Source organism: Lactuca virosa, chromosome 9 (genome assembly GCF_052849685.1).
Source record: "Lactuca virosa cultivar CGN04683 chromosome 9, Lactuca_virosa_CGN04683_v6, whole genome shotgun sequence".
In the NCBI taxonomy this organism is placed as follows: Eukaryota; Viridiplantae; Streptophyta; class Magnoliopsida; order Asterales; family Asteraceae; genus Lactuca; species Lactuca virosa.
Window position 1 is genome coordinate 111,183,761 of NC_136434.1, and position 21,615 is coordinate 111,205,375.

Genomic DNA, 21,615 nt, shown 5'->3' on the forward strand with positions numbered 1-21,615 from the left:
GGGCCCGTATCTCCTTGGGTGTGGGCGGGGCCCGTATCTCCTATTTGCATGATATGTGTGGTATGTGATATTTTGGGGGAAATTCACTAAGCTTCGTGCTTACGGTTTTCAGTTTTGGTTTCAGGTATTCTGGTAGCAAAGGGAAGAGCTCGGGATGACTGTATTGCACACACCATGATGTTTAGCCTGGGATGTCTACTCTGATGTTTGATTTGGAAACTCTGATGATAGTGTTTTGAAATATTTTGACTCATGTTTTGATGGAATGTTTTGATAATTATGGTTTATTTAATAATTTAAAACGAAATTTTTGGGACCATATTTTATGAGTGTTACAGCTTCCAACACTGAAGAAAGTTGACCACATTGGTCAACCTCCTTAGACCCTTCAGACGATTCCTGCTGAGGTCCAGATAACTAAATGGAAATAGTTCCCCCTGATTTTGCACTCCATTGTTCCTATAACAACCAAAAACACTTTAAAAATGGATAACAAAAAAAAATAAACTGATTTCATCATCTTTAATATATTTTATTTATAACCAGACTTGTGAAATCAAACTCTCTTCATTGCCAGTTATGGTAGTATCAAAAGCATAGATATTACTATTAGAAGTCAATGACTCTTGTTCAGTTGGTTTTCTGGTAGAATGACATTCTGGTAAATAATCATCAAACTTAGGGCTACAAGCATTGCATCTTTTAGTGTATCTTACATTTTTGGATTGTAAGAAGCATAAGTGAAGAGATTGTCCTATCATAAATTAACTCAAACCCAAATGGAAACCAAATCATACCCAAATCAATCTGATAAAACATATATCACAACTGTTTCCTTTATCTCATGTTTTAAATTGGTGATTTTGGTTAAACTGTAATTAAAGTACTTTAGTGAATAGTGAAAAACTAGTACACAATACCTTTATAGGCTTTGACCACCTTTCTTTCAAGTTGTTTGGCTTTATATCTCTATTGTCCATCATTGATTCAAGATGCAATTGGATAAATTGGAATAAAAACCAACATCAAAACTTGTATATAACTTAAAATCGAAGAAGATGACAAATTAATAACCTCTTATGAAGAAGGGAAGTCGCCAGAATCCAAATAGGGGACGACGAATCGAAGCTGGTGTCCGGAGTTGAGAACCCACCGGAAAAGCTGGTGGCCAGAATCGAAGCCGATGGCAAGAAGAAGAGGGAGGAGGGGGGCAAACGACTACAATGACGAACAATATAGGTCGACGTTTGCGTCAGTGGCATCTAGGGTTCGATTTCTTTGATGGATTTTCAATGTCGTCTAAGCCTATGAACAAAATAGAAAGAAACATGGAGTTTTCTTTGTTTAAAAGGATAGAAGCGACCAGGTCACATAAAAATCAACCAATGACAGCGTCGTTGCCATGGACCTTTTGCCAGCTTCGTCGTCGAGTCCTCGGAGAAAAAAGATAGTGATTCCTTTAGCCATATTAGCTAGCAGTCAAATTTAGGGTTTCCTATTCGTTCAAATCCGAATACCAAGCCGGTGAACAGTTAGGGTTTTTGTTGGGCACCACCGGCCAGCGAACAACGGCGTATTTGTGTCTAGGAGAAAAGACGTGTTGACAAAACGATGGGGGTGACATTCATATGGTGGTCGCCGCCATTCATAGCGATTGAAGAGAGAACGTGGTTGCCGCCATTCGTCTGGTACTGTTGACGACACGATGTCGTCTGGTGGTTGCCGCCATTCACAGTGATTGAAGAGAGAAGGTGGTTGCCGCCATTCGTCAGGTACTGTTCATAAAATATTGTGATTTTATTAGTATATTAATAAGATTTTTTTTATTTTCTAATTTAATAGATTAATTTTTTATGTTGAATTAAGTTTAAAATATAATTTCAATTAAAATGGAATCGGTATAATTTCAAATCGATAAAGTTGATTGCGACGGTTCAACTCTCGAATGTTGTTGGCAGCATTTTGAGAACCAAATGTGGGAGAATGGATTTGATTTCTTATTTTATGAAAATAATCAAATAAATAAATAATTCTTTTATTATAATCATTAAGGCTATGCGGAGTCGAAAGTGCCAAGCCAAGTGCCAAGCTCGCCAACTACATTGAAACACCGCCCCCTAGCTCTCGCTAGGGGGCTTGCCATTGTTGAGTCGTCATAGTCTTAGTGAGGTGAAAGAAAAAGCTTGCTTCGTTCCGATTGGTTGCATGCATTCCAGCTTTACTTTTTCAGTTTGCATGAGAATAAACAACAAAACATTTTTAATATATATATATATATATATATATATATATATATATATATATATATATATATATATACTCAACTAATATAAATCAAACACACTCTCACCAATTTACACACAAAAAATCATCTCTCACAAACATTCTCTCTCAATTCACCAAAGAATCATGTCTTCATCTCAAACAAAGAAAAACCTACGAACCAACAAAAAAAAATCTTCAAACCTTCCATCACTACACCTTCCAACTCCAAACACTCAATCAACAAACCTTCCATCCCCAAACCTTCCATCACCACCATGTTATCGACCATCATTTGATCAACCAATTCAGTCTCCTTCTAACTTCTACTTTCCTACAATGGCTCCGCAAATGTTTCCATTTAATCATTTCTCTTCTCAACCAATGGGATTTTACCACAACCAATCTCAACCAACACCTTGTGGATGGGATCTATCCTGACCTTTCTGTTTTCGTTAAAAGTTTGTCATGTCCGGATGACCCTCAGAGAGCCAAATTTAAGAGAGTTCAAAAAAAAAGCAAGAAAAGATATTGAACGAGCGTTTGGAGCACTTAAAAAGCGTTGGCAGATAGTTGCAAAACCATCCATGTTTCGTGATATTTCTAATATGACACAGGTGATGTATACATGTATCATATTGCATAATATGATATTAGAACATAAAGGAAACGCGATATGTGAGTACGACGAGAATGAAGTCATCCCGGAGACACAGCCACTAGAATATGGTGGTCAAGAATGGATGCAAAGATTGAGGATAATTCGGAGTGCAGTAATCCATACCGATCTTCGCCGCCATTTGACCGATCATCTTTGGACGATGGACAATCTTGATCTAAATATGCCACCAGAAGACGAATTGGAAGGCCAGTATTCGGAGGAAGACCCGTTGTTGTAGTGTGTGGTTTTTTTTATGAAGTGAGTTTTAACAATGAAGTGTGTTTTTTTTTATGTATTAAATCATGTTTTAATAATGAAGTGTGTTGTTTTGTGTATTAAATAAAAATTATTTGTTTATTAAAATAAAGTAATTAAATTAAATTACATAAAATAAATAGAAAAAATATATTTATTAAAATATAGTAATTAAATTAAATTAGAAAAAAGAAAATATAAAAAATTAAGTGCTAAGAGTGTTACCACTCCTTACAAAATGTTAAGTGTAAGTGTTAAACAAAGAAAAATGATGTGACATTAAAAATACTTATGTGGCAAGGTGACAAGAGTGTCACCACTCCTCTTAGTCTAAAAAAACATTATTTAGTGAAATATTCAAAGAATTCATCAACGAATATCAACCATAGATTCTAAGTAAATTGTTTCTAATGTTAAATTAAAGAAAAAGTCATAAAATTTTTGAAGGTTATCATAAAAACTACACACAAAAAAAAAAAGTTGTTACAAAATCATTTGTCATTTCATAATTATTGAAGTTAAGCTAACTGTTTTTACAAAAGAAGTTATAACAAGAAAATGAAAAATACAAACATGTAATTATCAACATACTTTGGTTTAACCAAACATAATAATCTATTTCGATTTTTGATCCATAATAAGAACATGATGTATATTTAAGCCAAAATATAAATTTATTATTATTTTTAGCCAAACAACAATTTACTTATATTTGTAAATCTAAGAAAAAATATACTTTTATTTTTAACCAAGAAAACAAAAAAGTTATTTTAATATTAACCTAAAATAGCAATACATTTTTATTTTTAACGCAAGATAATAATGTTGACAAAAAAATATTTATATGGAAAATGATATTGCGGTTGTATTAATTGTGTGTTATTAACCATATTAATTGTGTGTTATTTCAAATATGTTATGTTTACTAAATAAAATCACTTATGGGAAAGAAGTCATTTGTTGATAGGAAACTAGTCGACCGCCAAAATAGTAATATCTCCCCGAAAATTTATTCGTCGGCGGGAAACTATTCACAAAGATAAAATTACACAGATCAACTTAAATATAAAATAAGTTCCTAAATCAAATTTAATAGTAATTTTTTTTATAATTAAGACATTTTACACGCAAATATAAAATTTTTTTTGTTGTTAAAACAAAATTTTGTAGATTTCTCTCATTTTTTTACTATACATATGAAAGTAAAACGTTAAAATAAACAGATTATGTCACCATCTTCCAAAAGAAAACTATTTGTCGGATAATGAAACTAATCTCAAAGGATATTATTCTTCAAAACAAATAATTAATCGCCTCCCGGTATTCCACCACGTCGCATACTTTCCAAATATGAGGAAATACTAAAACATAAGATTTCTAAAAAGAATCCCCAAAAAACCACCACCAGAGACAAAAACTAAACAAAAGGACTATTTTGCACTCATTCGAGCATAGGGTAGGGTAAAAACGACTAACCTTTAGGCAAAACTTCAAAATATCGGTCGAACCGTCCCCAAATGTTCTAAAAAGCTGGTCATGGCTTCGCTAAGGTGTGACATTACTCCAAGGCTTGTACGTCAGGCTTTAACAAAATACCGTCTTAAGTCATATATGTATATAAAAATGAATTATAATATATATAAAATTATTAATTATATACAAAATTATCGCCTTAAGTCATGCCTTACAAACGAGATGATCGTTACAGCTCGTAAAAGATTAAGGTTTGACATTGTCGTTAAGTCACACCTAACGTTATTTGGAACCTGTATCATCCCAAATTGGGAAATCTCTAATAAAGTCCTAAAATTTTAGGTTTGTTTACGGTTTAATCCAAAATTAAATTTTGTTTACAAAAAAAAGACAGAATAACGGCTAAAACTTCAGAATAACCTTTTGTGACTAGTTTCGCAGATTTAGCCAGTATTCCGACTTTTTTCGTTAATTCGTCAAAATATTAGGACTTTTTCGTTAATTCGGCTAAAACTTTGGAATAACCCTTTTATCAATATATTAAAAATGGAATTTTTTCAATGAGTGTATTTTTTTTCATTTCTTTTTATAGAACGTTATATATTCAGTTTAAAGTCACAAAATTTAGAAAAAAGTATCTGTACAGTGAAAAAAACTAACAAAAGTTCATAAATGTATCTTAAAAGTTTACTGGAAGATAGAGTACTACATGATTGCAAAATGAAATTCATACAAAATTATTATATATTTTCTTTTGATTTCAAGATTAGTCTAACTATTGGGATAACAACAAAACATATGTAATAATATTAATCGGGTATACTTAAATCTATGGGAAAACCTTTCTCGTTAATACTCATTTTATGTTGAATCATCCACTTCAACATGCTCCTGCTTGACCACAAAACACAGATTCACTTGAACTTTGATACCCTCATTTCACACACGCACACACGTTCCAGATCATAAACTTTTATGCGTGTGTGCGCACATAAAAAGGAAAGACAGAGATCTATCTTGCAATAGATAGAAAGAAACAGAAGGAGAAAGAGGGCAGATGGATTAAGGTTTTAAACAACCGATAGAATGAAGAAGAAAATGAGTATTAACGAGAAAGATTATCTAATAGATTTAAGTATACCTGATTAGTATTATTACGTATGTTTTGTGGTTATCCCAATACTTAGACCAATGTTGAAATCAAAAGAAAATATACAATAATTTTTTTATGAATTTTATCTTGCAATCATGGAGCACTCTATCTTCGGTAAAAGTTTTCAGACAAATTTATGAAGTTTATTAGGTTTTTGGATTGTATAGATATTTTTTTTTCTAAATTTCGTGACTTTAAAATTGAATATATAACGTTGTATACAAAGAAATGAAAAAAAATACATTCATTGAAAAAACAAACCATTTTTATTATATTGATAAAATGGTTATTCCGAAGTTTTAGCCGAATTAACGAAAAAGTTTCAATATTTTGACGAATTAACGAAAAAAAAGCCGAAACAGCGGTTAAATCTGCGGAATCGGACACAGATGGTTACTCCGAAGTTTTAGCCGGTATTCTGTCATTTTTTGTAAACAAAATTTAATTTGGGATTAAACCGTAAACTGACATAAAATATTAGGATTTTATTGGAGATTTCTCTCCTAAATTTAACCACAAAAAAATATTAGGTATTGTCCACAGACAAACATAAGTTAAAAAAAATGTCACGAACAAAACAATTAAAGGTTTTCTACTATATCACTTTTCCTGTTTCTTGATTTATGCATAAAAACCAGTTTGAGCGATAATGGAGTCAGGAGAAGGTAGGCCTATGTAACCTTGATATTAGGACCAAACATGGATATTATTTTCTAAAGTGGGTTGTTGTAATGGTATGAAACTAACGTTCGATGCTTTTTTTCTTGTATTAATAGATAAAAGTCCATATTTTCTTACATTAATAGATAAAAGTCCATGTACATCTCATTTTTGTAGAGTATCAAAAAATTAGCTAAATCATTTTTCAGTTTTGGTTTTTTTTCAAAGTTTCTTTGCAAGATATATGTATAGCCACTCATTTACACACAATCATATAGATAAAGTCGGCCAAACACAATCACAAACATAGAAACCCACAAAAAGACAAACAGACAAACAATAAAACACATTTTGCATACACAAAATCATATACGAAATGTAAATATTTCGATGTAACACTCAAAATTTTCAAACAAAATTTTCATTTTTAAGATTCCCGAAAACGTAGTTTTTGAACACCATCTCATGCCAAATAAAATTGTCAAATACATAACATCATAAAACAAAGTCAGAATATCCCAGAATCCACAAATATCCCCATTAGCAGACGAGCGTGTACACTTATGTCGGCGCCTTCCCGCGATCCTGAGATGTACTGAAACACATTTACATCAACACTGTAAGCACAAAGCTTAATGAGTTCCCCAAAATACCACATACACAAATAATTAGCTTCTCGTGGCTATATCACGATAAGGACCCTCCGGTCATATGTCTGAGTGAAGACCCTCCGGTCTCACGTCTCGGTATGGACCCTCCAGTCATAACTCAATATATACACAGAATAATATAACAACATAAGTCACAAAGACAGAATGCATAAAACACACATCTCAGTATAAGCAAATAAGACTCTGCGATGAATAATACAAATAAGACCCTCCGGTCAATACATGCATCACCACACAGGTAAGTATAGTGAGAAGACTCACCTCACACAGAAAACAAGAAATCTCGCACCCAAACTGCCGGCCTAGACTCCGCCTAAAATATGTCACATTTAACTCTAATTAATAATTAATATTAATAACCCCAAAATGCTAGACCAAGCCTCTCTACTAAATTTCAGGAGGGTAAAAAGACCATTTTGTCCCTCCTTGTCCTAAAGTCCATAAATTGACCAAAAACTCGAAAGTCAACGCCCAACGAGTACGCTGGGTGTACAACCCTCTACGTTGGGCGTACTACTGGCTAAGCATGAGACGGGTGTTCTCAGCACTACGCTGCGCGTAGTTGGGAGTGCGCACGACGTACTCCTCAGACTCCTTTTTTCCACTTAACGTTGTCTTAACCTGTTAAGACAATCATTCCAACTATACATCTGAGCTAAATAAGGCCTCTTGATACATAAAGTTGCTAACTTTAAGCCTTTGCATGGCTGGTCAAGACCCAATCCCAAAAGTCTAACTTTCTCAACACAAAAGACCATACAACTCATGCATGGAAAGATTAGAATGTCCAAGCACTCATTTTTATGGATTAGGATACTCTAACACACCTAAAAGGACAGAAGAATAGCTCTGGAGTTCACCAAACTCACAAAGTTCCATACTTGGGACATAAAACCCTCTAAAAAGGACCTAAAACAAGAACTAGAACAAACAATGAACAAGTTTTGAACTTGATACATCTAGAAGATGCACCAACTGAAGTAGAACTCAGATCCAAGAGCTAGAAGCACAAACTATCCTTCCTTCAAGGTTCCTTCTCCACCAAAAGCTTCACAAGAACAATCAAATGAGTCACAAACACTCATACAAGCTAGAGGAACGAGATTAGGGTTTTGAGGATGTTGGAGGCTGATAATGGTGGCTAGAAATGAGGCCATCATGTTCTTTAAATAGGGATACAAGAAGGTATTAGGGTTTCATTCTGAGCCTAGTACGCCCAACGTACCCTATGGTATGCCCAGCGTACTAGGTGGCCTCCACAATCAAGCTAAAGCATGAGTACGCTGCGTGTACACATGCGTACGCCCCGCGTACTCAAATGCCACCTTTTTCAACATAAGGACCAATCGTGACATATATATAAAAGGTTAAGGTCTGAGAAGTTATACCTCCTTTTTGGGGATGTTACAATTCTCCCCCACTAGAATCAGACTTCTGCCTTGAAGTCATCCTCCGGAAACAACTCTGGATACTGCTCACGCATCTCGGACTCCAGCTTCCAAGTCCACTTCGAGCCTCTACGGTGCTGCCACTGAACTTTGACCAAGTTCACTGCCTTGTTCCTCAAGGTCTTTACTCTCCTATCCAAGATCGCCACCGGCCTCTCAATATAGTTCAGGCGATCATCAACATGAATGTCCTATAAAGGAACCACTGTCGTCTCGTCGGCTACACACTTCCTCAACTGGGATACATGGAAGGTGTCATGAATCTGACTCAACTTTTCAGGCAACTCTAACAGATAAACTACCTTTCCCACTTCAGCAACCACCATGAATGGACCAATGATTTTGGGCCCCAACTTTCCCCGCTTCCTGAATCGGATCACACCCTTCTATGGTGATACTTTCAGGAGAACAAAGTCACCGACGTGAAATTCTAGCTCAAAACGTCGTCGGTCTGCGTAACTTTTCTGATGACTGTGGGCTGTCACCACCTCTGTCTGACATGTTGTATATGCTCTGTCGTCTTGAGCACTATATCGGTGCTCCCCATAACCCTCTGTCTGACCTCCCCCCTAACAGATAGGATTTCGGCACCTCTTACCATATAAAAGCTCAAATGGAGGCATCCCAATGCTGGAGTGGTGGCTGTTGTTCTAAGAAAACTCAGCCAAAGGAAGGTAGGAGTCCCAACTCCCACCAAAATCAATAACGCAAGCTCGAAGCATATCCTCGAGTGTCTGAATCGTCCGCTCGCTCTGCCCGTCCGTCTGCGGATGATATGTGGTGCTAAAATGTCGCCGGGTACCCAACTCCTCATGAAATCTCTTCCAGAATCTGGAAGTAAAGCGCATATCACGGTCGGACACAATAGATGTCGGCACCGCGTGCCGAGCCACCACCTCTCGAACATAGATCTCTGCCAACTTTTCCACAGAAGAGTTCTCACTTATAGCTAAAAAGTGAGCACTCTTTGTCAACCGGTCCACTATCACCCAAATAGTGTCCACACCCCTCGCAGTCCTCGGTAACTTGGTAATGAAATCCATAGAAATATGTTCCCACTTCCATAGGGGAACCTCCAGAGGCTGCAACTTGACATGAGGGCGCTGGTGCTCTACCTTGACCTTGCAAAAGGTCAAACATCTTTCTACAAACCATGCCACATCTCTCTTCATGCAGGGCCACCAGTAATTGTGCTTTAGATCTAGATACATCTTTGTGGCCCCTGGGTGGATAAAAAACCTAGACTTATGGGCCTCCTCCATCAAAATCCGTCGGGCTCCACCCGTATATGGTACCCATACTCGCCCATGAAGAGTCAAAAGCCCCCTACTATCTGTCTCAAATGCCGAAACCTGCCCGATCACCCGCTCCCTCTTGTAGTTTTCCGCTTTTATAGCCATCGCTTGGGCCTCCCTGATGATATCTAAAACTGGAGTCATCACTGTCATCCTCATACATACATCTCGTATCGGGGCACTCATTGCTCTGCGACTCAGGGCATCGGCTACCACATTAGCCTTGTCTGGATGATACAAGATTTTACAATCATAATCCTTAACTACATCCAACCATCTCCTTTGCCTCATATTCAGGTTGGGTGGATCCATAAGGTACCTCAAGCTCTTATGGTCTGTGTAAATGGTACATCGAACACCATAGAGATAATGGCGCCAAATCTTGAGGGCGAATACCACCGCCCCCAACTCCAAATCATGGGTGGGATACCTCGTCTCGTGAGGCTTCAACTGCCTCGACCCATATGCGATCACATGCCCTCTCTACATCAACACAACACCCAATCCTGATATCGATGCATCACAATAAACCACAAAGTCCTCAACCCCCTCCGGGATATTGGGTTTCAGTATACTACAACATCCTATGGTGCACATACAACCCTAAATGCTTTGGATCTATGTTTTCTCTAATTATACATGCAATATTGTTTCCAAAGCATTAAGCCTACAACTAGCATACAATTGACATAAACAACATAAAATACTAGTTAGGAGTTTACCTCTTTATGTAGCTTGTAGAACTTGTTGTATTTGGCCTTTAAGAACTTAGCACCCCAAGTGTGATGCCTCAAACGGTTCACAACACACCTAGGATAAATGAGAACTTGAGAGAGATGTTGCTAGCTCCAAAATCGGCTCTAATGAAATCCAAGATCTCTAGTCACAATTTTGGGTGCTAAGGGAGTCCTTTTAATTAGTCTCTTTTGATCACAAAATTAATTCCAAATTAATTCTTGATAAATACCAATTAAATAATATGATTTCATATTAATATATTTGAACTAATAATATATTAATAAATCATAAGTAACCTTTTACTCAAGTATCCATCCTATCAAATTGTCCTGGTGATATGCAACCCAAAATGGACCATGCTACTCTCGGGTCAAGTACATACCAATTATAGTTATGGGCTTAGACACCTAATCCAACAGTCTCCCACTTGGATAAGTCTAATAACTATTATTACAAGTACGACTCCAAAATCTCGACTAGCAATCGTAGCTCTTAAAAGCCGTTGACGAACTCTGACCTAGTCAATGACACGTCCATTAGATAAGGGATCATATATTCCTCCATTCTAGATATCATATGGACATGACACATGGATTATAATCATTCTCTCTGTCCATCTGCTGTTTCCCGATTTTCGATTTATGACGACCGACTAATTGAACAAATCAAATCAGTCCAGGCTTGGCCAATCACTTAGGGTTGTCATCACTAAATCATCGAGGGGCCCATAGATATCGCTTTTGTCCCACATTGTGTAAAAGGAATGGATAAACTTCGACTCAAATGCTTGCTTGTACTTACTCATCAATCACACACAACAATATGTTTTATAACACCAAGTTACTGGTGCGTTTACATATGTCAATGTGCAACCGACTTGTAAATTACAACTCACATGTCTTGGTTTCAAGAATATAAGATATTATCGTCTCACAATCACTCGTGATAAAATCCATGAAGTGATTAGATGAGCGTGGGTTTAATCCAATACTCGAATCTTATTCTAGGAGTACTCATGAACACTGCAGCAAACTTGTGCTATGTCTAAAAGACCTAGACAATTTACAGTCAGATTCATGACAGTCTTGCCTCAATACCTACTTCGAAAGTATGATCGACTGTGGATAGTTTGAATAATCATATTATTCGGGAAGTAAAAACATGCAAAATGAAACACAAGAATAATCGAATCCAATATGGTCTCAGAACTTATGGATATAAATAAAACACCTTTTATTTAATCACCATAATGATTACACATTATTCATTGTATAATGTTTCGATTTATCAACTTAATACTTGAATTAAAACAATAGTTATCCCATGCTCCAAGCATGCACACTATGTTTATTTCTGGTCCTTGCTTTGTGAAATAGATCAATCGAAAATATTTCAATGATGTTCATTTCACAATTCCAAATCCTTATTGCAAGTGTAAGAATTCCAAATTCTTGTCACTGCTAGAATGTGTTAGATTCTAAACTATCATGCAATGATTATTTTGTAATGTGTAGGTACCAAAAGTCATAGAGACTTGACCAATGATATTACAAAACTTTCCACTGGAGAGCAATTCCATGGAAACGAAGTCTCATATTCAAAGTACATTCCTTTGAACATCCTTCTTGCATTCACGTTTTCTAATCTTACATAGATTTAATTATTAACTTCCACTTATGGTAACATTTCCATATTCCCATTTTGACTATCACTTCTGAACAAGAGTTACCTCCTATCAGAGTATGTCAATATGGTCCTTCCAAAATTTACAATATACTTCCAACTATCCATAAGCAACCAATCTTTGGTAAACCTCAGATTGTCCTCGACAATTGCTTAACCATTTTAGTCATATCCAGTTCTGGTCCATTTTCCCTCTTAATGCCCTAGGCATTTGGAAAATTCAGAAACACATAAATATTATAGCATATGCAATCGACCCTATACCCGAAGCATATGGGATACGATCCATAATGTCTCACATAAAGACGTGATACTTTACCAGTCTCTTGCTATAATATTTCCATATATAGAATTTACTTATGTCGAATCTTTTCAACATAACATCCATATATATTTTTGACTAAACTTGATTAAAATCTCAATCTAAGCTTTTAGAATTGAAATGAAGTATGAGTTCCTCTCCCTTAATTATAGCAAAACAACTTTTCAAACCCTGCAACTTTGCGATTTGAAACTTTTTGTTTTCTATAATTAACATTGCTAACTTGTAACATTTACCATAATAATTATGCTCCCACTAGCACACTAATTATTATCTTACTAGCATAACACTTATGCTCCCACTATGAAGAGGGATGTCGTAATCATAATCGAATTTGAGAATGCAAATATCACAATTGCTAACTATTTAAAATCTACTTAGTGAAGGCGTTTCCTCACAATCATTTTCATGAATTGGAGAGAAACCTTATGACACTTAGATTTTATGGTGTATGTGTTCCTATCCATGTGAATTTTTCATAACCATAATCACAAGACAAGGTTAGTGACAAATCCAAACTCATATGGACAGATCTTGTTCAATCTTAATTTCTTGCCACCTTGCAGCACAAGGGCCTGCCATTGCTTCCAGGTTGTTATGCAAGCAATTGAGAACTCATAGAACTCCCATTCATAGTCAACTTTAACTGGAATGGCCACAGAAACAAGAATATGTCAACACGATAGGTTACAAACCTCAAGTCGTGTGCTAGTGATTAACAATAGGTTTACTCTTGATTAGTTCTTGAAACTTTTCAAGATCTTTAAGACTCCCACTGACCTCTTGACATATAAGTTTCTATTTGTCAAGAGACATCACTTGACAAACAAATATTCAAGAGTTAGTGTGGTTTCTTATCAAGACAAACACTTCACACCATTGGTCTTAGTTGGTCTTTGTTTCATCCAAAACATCACAACTTACCAATTTCAAATCTACAAGAGTAGAAAACATATTACTCTACATTTGGCAAGTGTTATAAACCTTTCTTAAGATTATGTCACTCAAGTTACAATCTTGGAGTATGACTCTAAGACTTGTTCTTGGAACGAAGTATGATTCACCTTTTGATTTAATCATTTCAACAATTCACGATTCATCTTCTTAGCCATACAAGTGCACTAAGGTGTCCTTAGAGGATCAATTGTGATATGGTCTTTCATAATCATTAAGATGATCATAAAACACGATACTAAAGTACTCTCCCATCCTTTCAGATTGGAGAAACTTTTATCTTTCTGCCTAATTTGATTCTTCTTATTCGTTCTGCTACACATTGAAACTTTTTCAACGATTCAGAATTATACTTAATCTTGTAAGCATAACCATATTTAATAAACTTTAGTAAATCATGACGAATAGTCTTATCGCTCTTTGTGGTGGACCTGACCAGCGCACAACCGATCGCCTAGTCCTTCACTTGAGTCACATATACATGTGAACAAGGAATTAGTCTTAATTTCCCAAAGATGAAGGTTCTCATTCATCACACAATACAAGTTGCATGATTCCAAGTTTCTATCCAACTGAAACTTGGATGATGAGAATCTTTCCTTATTTGGTAAATTTTGACACTACCACAAACGAAATAATCAAATCCATTTTCCAATATTGCTATCAATGGAAACATATAAGCAACAATGTTTCACAAATGCCATTGTAAGGAAATTTTAAAAATAAGATAAATTTCAAAATTTTCTTTATTTATAAAAATTGCGGAAAACTTATCCTTACAATGCAAATACATATGAAAAATATGTTGTTATCTATTCCTAAGCAATATATCATAACTCTTAAGCAGCAGCTCAAAATTCTGATCATCGAACCATGCGATCGAAATCCATCTCTTCACAATCAGAATCAACTTACTCTTCCTTTAAGTTTCCTTTCATTTCTTCGATCCTTCAAAACATCAAAATGTAATTCCATTACATCATGTATTAAGAATCTCCAAATAGGAACTTAATAGAGTTAGACAGTGGGCTTACCTGAAGTAGAGTCAAATATTTTGACTTTAGCATCCTTGGATCTTTCAGGTATATATGGAAGCTTTGCAACCAATGTCCCTCTAAATGGCAGTAGAAACAAATGTTTTCTTTCGCATCGGCACATGAGACAATCCCAGAACTGGCCCTCTTAAGTTCAAACATTTTGACTTTAGCCAATTTCTCTCTCCTAGGAGAAGAAATCATTTATGGATTATCACGGTTGTCCATGGAAATTTGGGAAGTAGATCTTGCAATCAACTTTGCTTTACCAGTGTGCCAAATCATTTCTGATTCAGCAGCAATAAGAAAATAGGTAAGATCAATAAGGGTCATGTCGTGGTCTATCATATAGTAGTCCTTAATGAACCCACCATATGACTCAAGGAGTGATTGAAGAACCCAGTCAACAGCCAACTTCCTCGAGACTTCGACACCCAACTCTCCCAACCTGTCAATATGTAACTTCATCTCCAAGATGTAAGCGCATACATAATTTCCATCTTTGTGTTTGCTTGCCAATAGGGATTGAATGACCTTGACCTTTTCAAGTCTTTGAACATGTGGGTTAAGGAGAATAATTGGAGGAGATGGATGAAGTGAAGTATGATTTCCAGTCCCACTAATGCACGACAAAGGGATTAATCTTTCACCTAGATCACCATGTGGGATATCATCTTTATTAGGAAAGCTTTTTCCAAAAGAATAAGGAAGACCATAGTTGTCAGAACTAGACATCTATTTGGGAGAAATTCAAGTTAGTTGATTTAAGTCCTTAATATAACACCCAAAATGAATATATTAAGGCTAGGACCCAACACAATATTTTACAATTCGAAAGAGGGATGCCGTAATCCAATTGCAAAATATTTGAAGGTAGTTAAATGACGATTTACCAATTTCCACCATGAAAAACGAAACTGATTATTAAGTTTTAATCGGTTTGAAATTCCTAGGTCCTTTGAGATTCATTGAACTTTTCAATGGCATGTTTAAATCTCGATTGTGCCCTTCAAGTTTGTGACTGGGATGCCGAGGATCACAAACAAGGTGTGAATAACTGTCACACCCCCAAATCGGACCGGCGAAAACGTTCGGGGGCGAAGGACGTCATATGTAGTATCAAAACACATGCCTCATAGTAATCAAAGTAACAAACAACCATTGTATAAATATTAAAGTGTTTACATGTATTTGATTAACAAAAGATTTACTCCAAAAGTAAATAACAAAACAAGACATGAAGCTACTATACTCCATCTTCTGAATCCCAGTGCGCGTACCTGTCTACTAGTTTCCTGAGAATACAAGTTATTTTGAAAGAGTAGATCAGCATTTAAGCTGGTGAGTTCATAAGTATTTTAGTTATGAAAAGTAAACGATAAGTTCTTTAGAAAAGTTCGCCTGTTCCTCCAGAAAATCCTATATTTTCTGATGTGATGAATGATAAGTAAAAATGACTCTACAATTCCTTCTATGAGTACTAAATGGATACAAGTTATATAAAATCCACAGTAAACAGACAATCAATTGTCTGAATCTGCCTTAAGCCCACAACCAAACAAGGAACAGGAAATGAGGCGGAAGTCACACATCCCATTGTTTGTTAGATCCTCATTGTATATAACCCTGACGTATTCATTTGGTACTTAAGGAGTTAAATGTAATAGCTCTATTATATTTGAAGAAAACATTCTTTAAGAAAATCATATATTTCCTTTAGTAAAATGGTAACCACAATAGTTCCTTCTATAATCACTTAGTTTATACTAGTTATATATAATCGATTATCGAACGGACAGTTAAATGTGTGAATCTGCCCTAAGCCCACAACCAAACAAGGAACAGGAAGTAAGGCGGAAAGCACACATGCCACTGCCTATCGAATATTAATTATATATAACCCCGATGTATAAGCTAAGGTATTATAGAATTAACTATTTAAGGTCCTTTAAGTTATACTGGTTTAATAATGCGTATCAAACCTTTTACAGATAAGTTTCTAGTTTCACCTACTTAATGTTCTATCCGAAAAGTATGTTTTTGTACTAGAAAGCGGTATACTGAATTTGTATGCTATGACCTGAACCATACCTGTTACTCCCTATGATTACTTGGTGTATACATAATATATATAGCTAAGATCGAATAGATAGTAGACTGTGTGAATCTGGTCTAAGCCCACAACCAAATAAGGAACAGGAAATGAAGCGGAAAACACACATCCTACTGACTGTCGGATCCGATTAATATAAATCCCTAATGTATAAACTAAGGAATCATAAAGTTAGCATTATAGGCCCCCTTTTAACTGAATGTACCAAGACCCGACTGTTTTGTTTGTTTGTCCTCTCGTAAAAATGTATGTTTTCCCAAGTTTATGACTATCTTTACTAGAAAATAGTTTGTATTTCTTGATGTGAGAATATAACTATATGAAAGTAATGGAAAACTGAAGATATATAGTAGTATTGTATAAAATAACTACTGAAGTACTAATTACCTTTAAAACCAATTTGTTTAATTAAGGTAAAATGTGATGAGGTTATAACCATGTTGATTGACTAGTATTTAACACGACGACCTGCTAGCGTCGAAACTAATGTGACATTTGTCACCCCTTTGGCTTGTCTGCCGGACTGTAGCTAGCAGTTGGGATGTGGGATTGTCAGTCCCGTATAGATCTATACACACAATGCCCGCTCTCCCTCCAGGAGACTCCGGTTACAAAACGCGACATAACAAGTATATTGCTATGCCGTGAAGCAGTAGTTTCACATTATTGTTATCTTGTTCTTGTTATAGTATGTTCCTTCCTGTTCTAGTTATAGTATGTTCTTTCCTGTTCTAGTTATAGTATGAACTGAATCCCTAAAATATACCTATTATAGTTTACTAGTATGTTTATTTTGAACTGTCCCTGATTTGTAGAAAAGACTCAATTATCTACTGAGTTATGCATGTACTTTAAAAATGAAGTTTTATAAACAACAATGTAACATCCTTTAAAAGTGTTTTTGAATTGATTTCTATAACTTATAAAAGCATAAGAAATCCTTTAATGTGATAGTTATCACAGGTAAATATTAACACAATTAAATTGTGTTCAACTTGTATCCCCCCCCCTAAAAAGCATTTAAAAACATTTAAAAGATAGATTATAGGGGTATGAACTCACCTTATGTGGGTGATTCAATTGAAGATTCGAATAAGGATGATAAGTTCCAAGAATGAAGTCCCGAGACACAAACGAGTCCTAAATGACATATAATGATACATATAGGCATGAAATTAGTGAATCTGACTACAAAGGTGATTGAGAAACAACCTAGGATGCAAGAATAACTCACCAAAGGAGTGTTAGAAGCAACTTAGGAGGCTGATAGGGTGTTCATGGCCCAAATTGAAGAATGGTTCACGGCCCAGTGGGGTGTTCATGGCCCAAATGATGAAGGGTTCACGACCCACTTGATGTTCACGGCCCAAAGGAAGGATGTTTCACGACCCAAATGATGTTCACGGCCCAAAGGAAGGATGGTTCACGACCCACTTGATGTCCACGGCCCAAAATGATGAATAACACTTGAAGATCTTGGTGTTTTGGTGAGTGTTTGAAGATCCTAGTAAGCTTCTATGGAGTAGCAAAGGAAATGGGTGTTAAAGAGTGAAAGATTGAAGTTCTTGTGGATGATACTTGAGAGAGACTTGAGAGGTTCACGGCCAAGAGGTGAGAAATGAATCAAAAATGGCTAAAACTCATGTATATAACATGAGTTCACGACCCAAGATGGGTTCATGGCCGTGAACTACTTGTGAGGGTGTTTCCGGCTCGATTGCAACTCAATGATCTCAAGCTAACACTTCCTAACACACAATCCTTGAGTGTAATAGGCTTAGAAACTCTTAAACAGACCTTTAACACAACATAAAGGTAATAGAAACAAGTCTGACTTTTGATTGTTTGAATTGACTTACAAGATAGAAATTTTCGGGTTGTCACAATAACCATGCAAATTAGCTTGGTACTCTCGATGTCATTTATCACCTAATCAATGTGCCGGTTAACCACACACACTCCATTGATCTATGGAAAACATCAAGCTACCCTTTGCCACACACTGTCAGTCCCAGATTAGTGTGCCGGTTAACCACATGCGCTCCACTAACGACTTAACAAGGTGCAAAGTGCAATTTCATGGGTTAGCACCAAATTCACATTTTTCCTAAGTAACTAAGATTGAGAATTTATAAGTGTTTAGTAACTTGGTATTTTCATTATACTTTTAATGAGAATTAATGTCCTATCCTACCCGTTCGGTTAACGACCATCCACCAGTCAAGGAAGCGGTGGGTGAGAGTGGAAACCCATTAAACCGCCATTTTATAGGCAGTAACCATATACCCCCTTATAGACCGGCTTCGTGAATGAGGCCTACTAACGGTAAGACCGACTTTTTACTTATACATATAATATATTAAACTTTTAATATTATAATAGTATAAGGGTGTATTTTAAACTTTTAAAATACTAAGTGGTTTAATCTATTAATTAAACTATACTCTTAATTTAATTAAACTTAAACCATGTCATTATGGAATTATTAATTCTCTTTTAATTAAACACTTTAATTAACTATTAATAAAGTCCATAAAGATGTAATATGAATTATTCAAAACATCAAGATGCTAAAACAAAATTAAAACTATTTAATTTATTATTAAGTTATGTACCCATGAGTTACACTTTTGAAAACTTTTCAAATAACTTTAGATTTAGAATTCAATGTCTCATAAAAAAAAACTTTTCAAAGTCCAAAACTTGAGGGCAAGTTTTGTAACTCTTGAAAATTTTTAAAATTCCATAAAAGAGACTTTCCAAGTTCCATAACTTGAGGGCAAGTTATGAAACTCTTCAAAACCATTTATAACAAATTTTGTAACCTTTGAAGACTCTTGGAATTCATAACTTAAAGAGTTAATGAATGAGACTTTTCACTTCCATAACTTATGGAAGTTTCAAAACTCTTAAGATCATAACTTTTAAAAAAGACTTTTGAGTTCCAAAATTTTATGACAAAATTTGTAACTCCTTAAAAACATTTAGATCAAACTTTTAAAACAAATAAAATAATCATATCATTCTATCTTTTAATAAATTGACCTAATTCAACTCTTGTAGTAAAATGACTCAAATTTTACAAATAATTAGTTTTTCATAAAATCAAGTAATTATCTTAAAATTTGACAAACTTCATGTTTTTTTTCTTTTTTTTTCAACTTTGAAAATCAAACATTTGCATCAATATAATAGAAAACAACTCATGGCTCTGATACCACTATTGGGTTTTAGTATACTACAACATCCTATGGTGCACATAGAACCCTAAATGCTTTGGATCTATGTTTTATATAATTATACATGCAATATTGTTTCCAAAGCATTAAGCCTACAACTAGCATACAATTGACATAAACAACATAAAATACTAGTTAGGAGTTTACCTCTTTATGTAGCTTGTAGAACTTGTTGAATTTGGCCTTTAAGATTAGCACCCCAAGTGTGGTGCCTCAAAAGGTTCACAACACACCTAGGACAAAGGAGAACTTGAGAGAGATGTTGCTAGCTCCAAAATTGGCTCTAATGAACTCCAAGAACTCTAGTCTTGATTTTGGGTGCTAAGGGAGTCCTTTTATAGTGTGGAAAAGTCTAGGGTTACATCCGTGCAAACCCTAATGCTCATGACCTTTCATAGTACTTAGGCTTCATGGGTTAAACCTCCATGGACTATCCATGGACTACCATATTGGTTTAGCCCATCCTAAATAACAATTGGCCCACACTATAAGAATCATTGATTTACCAAACCAATCCCCATATATTTAAGTAGTCTCTTTTGATCACAAAATTAGTTCCAAATTAATTCTTGATCAATACTAATTAAATAATATGATTTCATATTAATATATTAGAACTTATAATATATTAATAAATCATAAGTAACCTCTTACTCAAGTATCCATCCTATCAAATTATCCTGGTGATATACAACCCGAAATGGCATGCTACTCTCGGGTCAAGTACATACCAATTATAATTATGGGCTTAGACACCTAATCCAACACGGGAGGGCTAGCACTAGAGCCTTACACAATATCTGGGGAAGAGTCTCGAACGATGCCTGCTGCTCAAGCCCCCAAATAAAAACAACATCCTTCCTGGTCAGCCTGGTGAGAGGAACAACAGTCTTGGAGAAATCACTGATAAACCTTCGATAATAACCTGCCAGGCCAAGGAAACTCCTAATCTCGGATGGGGATCTCGACACCTCGTACTGCATTACTGCCTCAATTTTGGCTTAGTCAACCAAAAAGTCATTCTGATTGACGAGATGTCCCAAGAACTGGACCTCTCGTAACTAGAAATCGCACTTGGAGAATTTGGCATAAAGCCTCTCTATCCTCAACACCCCAAGAATCTCACGGAGATGCTCCTCATGCTGTTCTCTGGTCTTCGAATATACAAAAATGTCATCAATGAAAATGATCACCGATCGATCCAACATGGGCCTACACACTCGGTTCATGAGATCCATGAACATCGTCGGTGCGTTGGTGAGCCCGAAAGGCATCATCACGAACTCGTAATGCCCATAACGAGTCCGAAAGGCCATCTTCAGAATATCTGCCTCTCGAACCCTCATCTAATGATATCCAGATTCAAATCAATCTTGGAAAACCAAGTTGCCCCCTAAAACTGGTCAAAGAGATCATCAATCCTGGGCAACGGATAACGGTTCTTCACCGTCAACTTGTTTAACTCCCGGTAATCAATGCACATCCGGTGTGAACCATCCTTTTTCTTGACAAAAAGGATTGGGGCTCCCCACGGAAAACTACTCGGTCGTATGAACCCCTTCCCCAACAACTGCTGAAGCTGAGAGGATAACTCCTGCATCTCAGGCAGCGCAAGACGATACAATGCCTTAGCGATAGGCGTCGCCCCCGGAAT

The 21,615-nt window shown here is 35.8% G+C and overlaps 1 protein-coding gene across 1 annotated transcript; it reads left to right on the forward strand.

The window, feature by feature from the left end:
• Positions 1-2,738: 2,738 nt before the first annotated feature.
• Positions 2,739-3,161, forward strand: LOC145139666 (uncharacterized). Its single transcript, XM_079073408.1, has one exon. The coding sequence runs from the start codon at positions 2,739-2,741 to the stop codon at positions 3,159-3,161; it is 423 nt and encodes a 140-aa protein (XP_078929534.1).
• The last annotated feature ends 18,454 nt before the right edge of the window (positions 3,162-21,615 follow it).

Bases quoted from the DNA above. Each gene is read 5' to 3' on its own strand.
- LOC145139666 (XM_079073408.1), top strand. From the start codon at position 2,739: ATGACCCTCAGAGAGCCAAATTTAAGAGAGTTCAAAAAAAAAGCAAGA.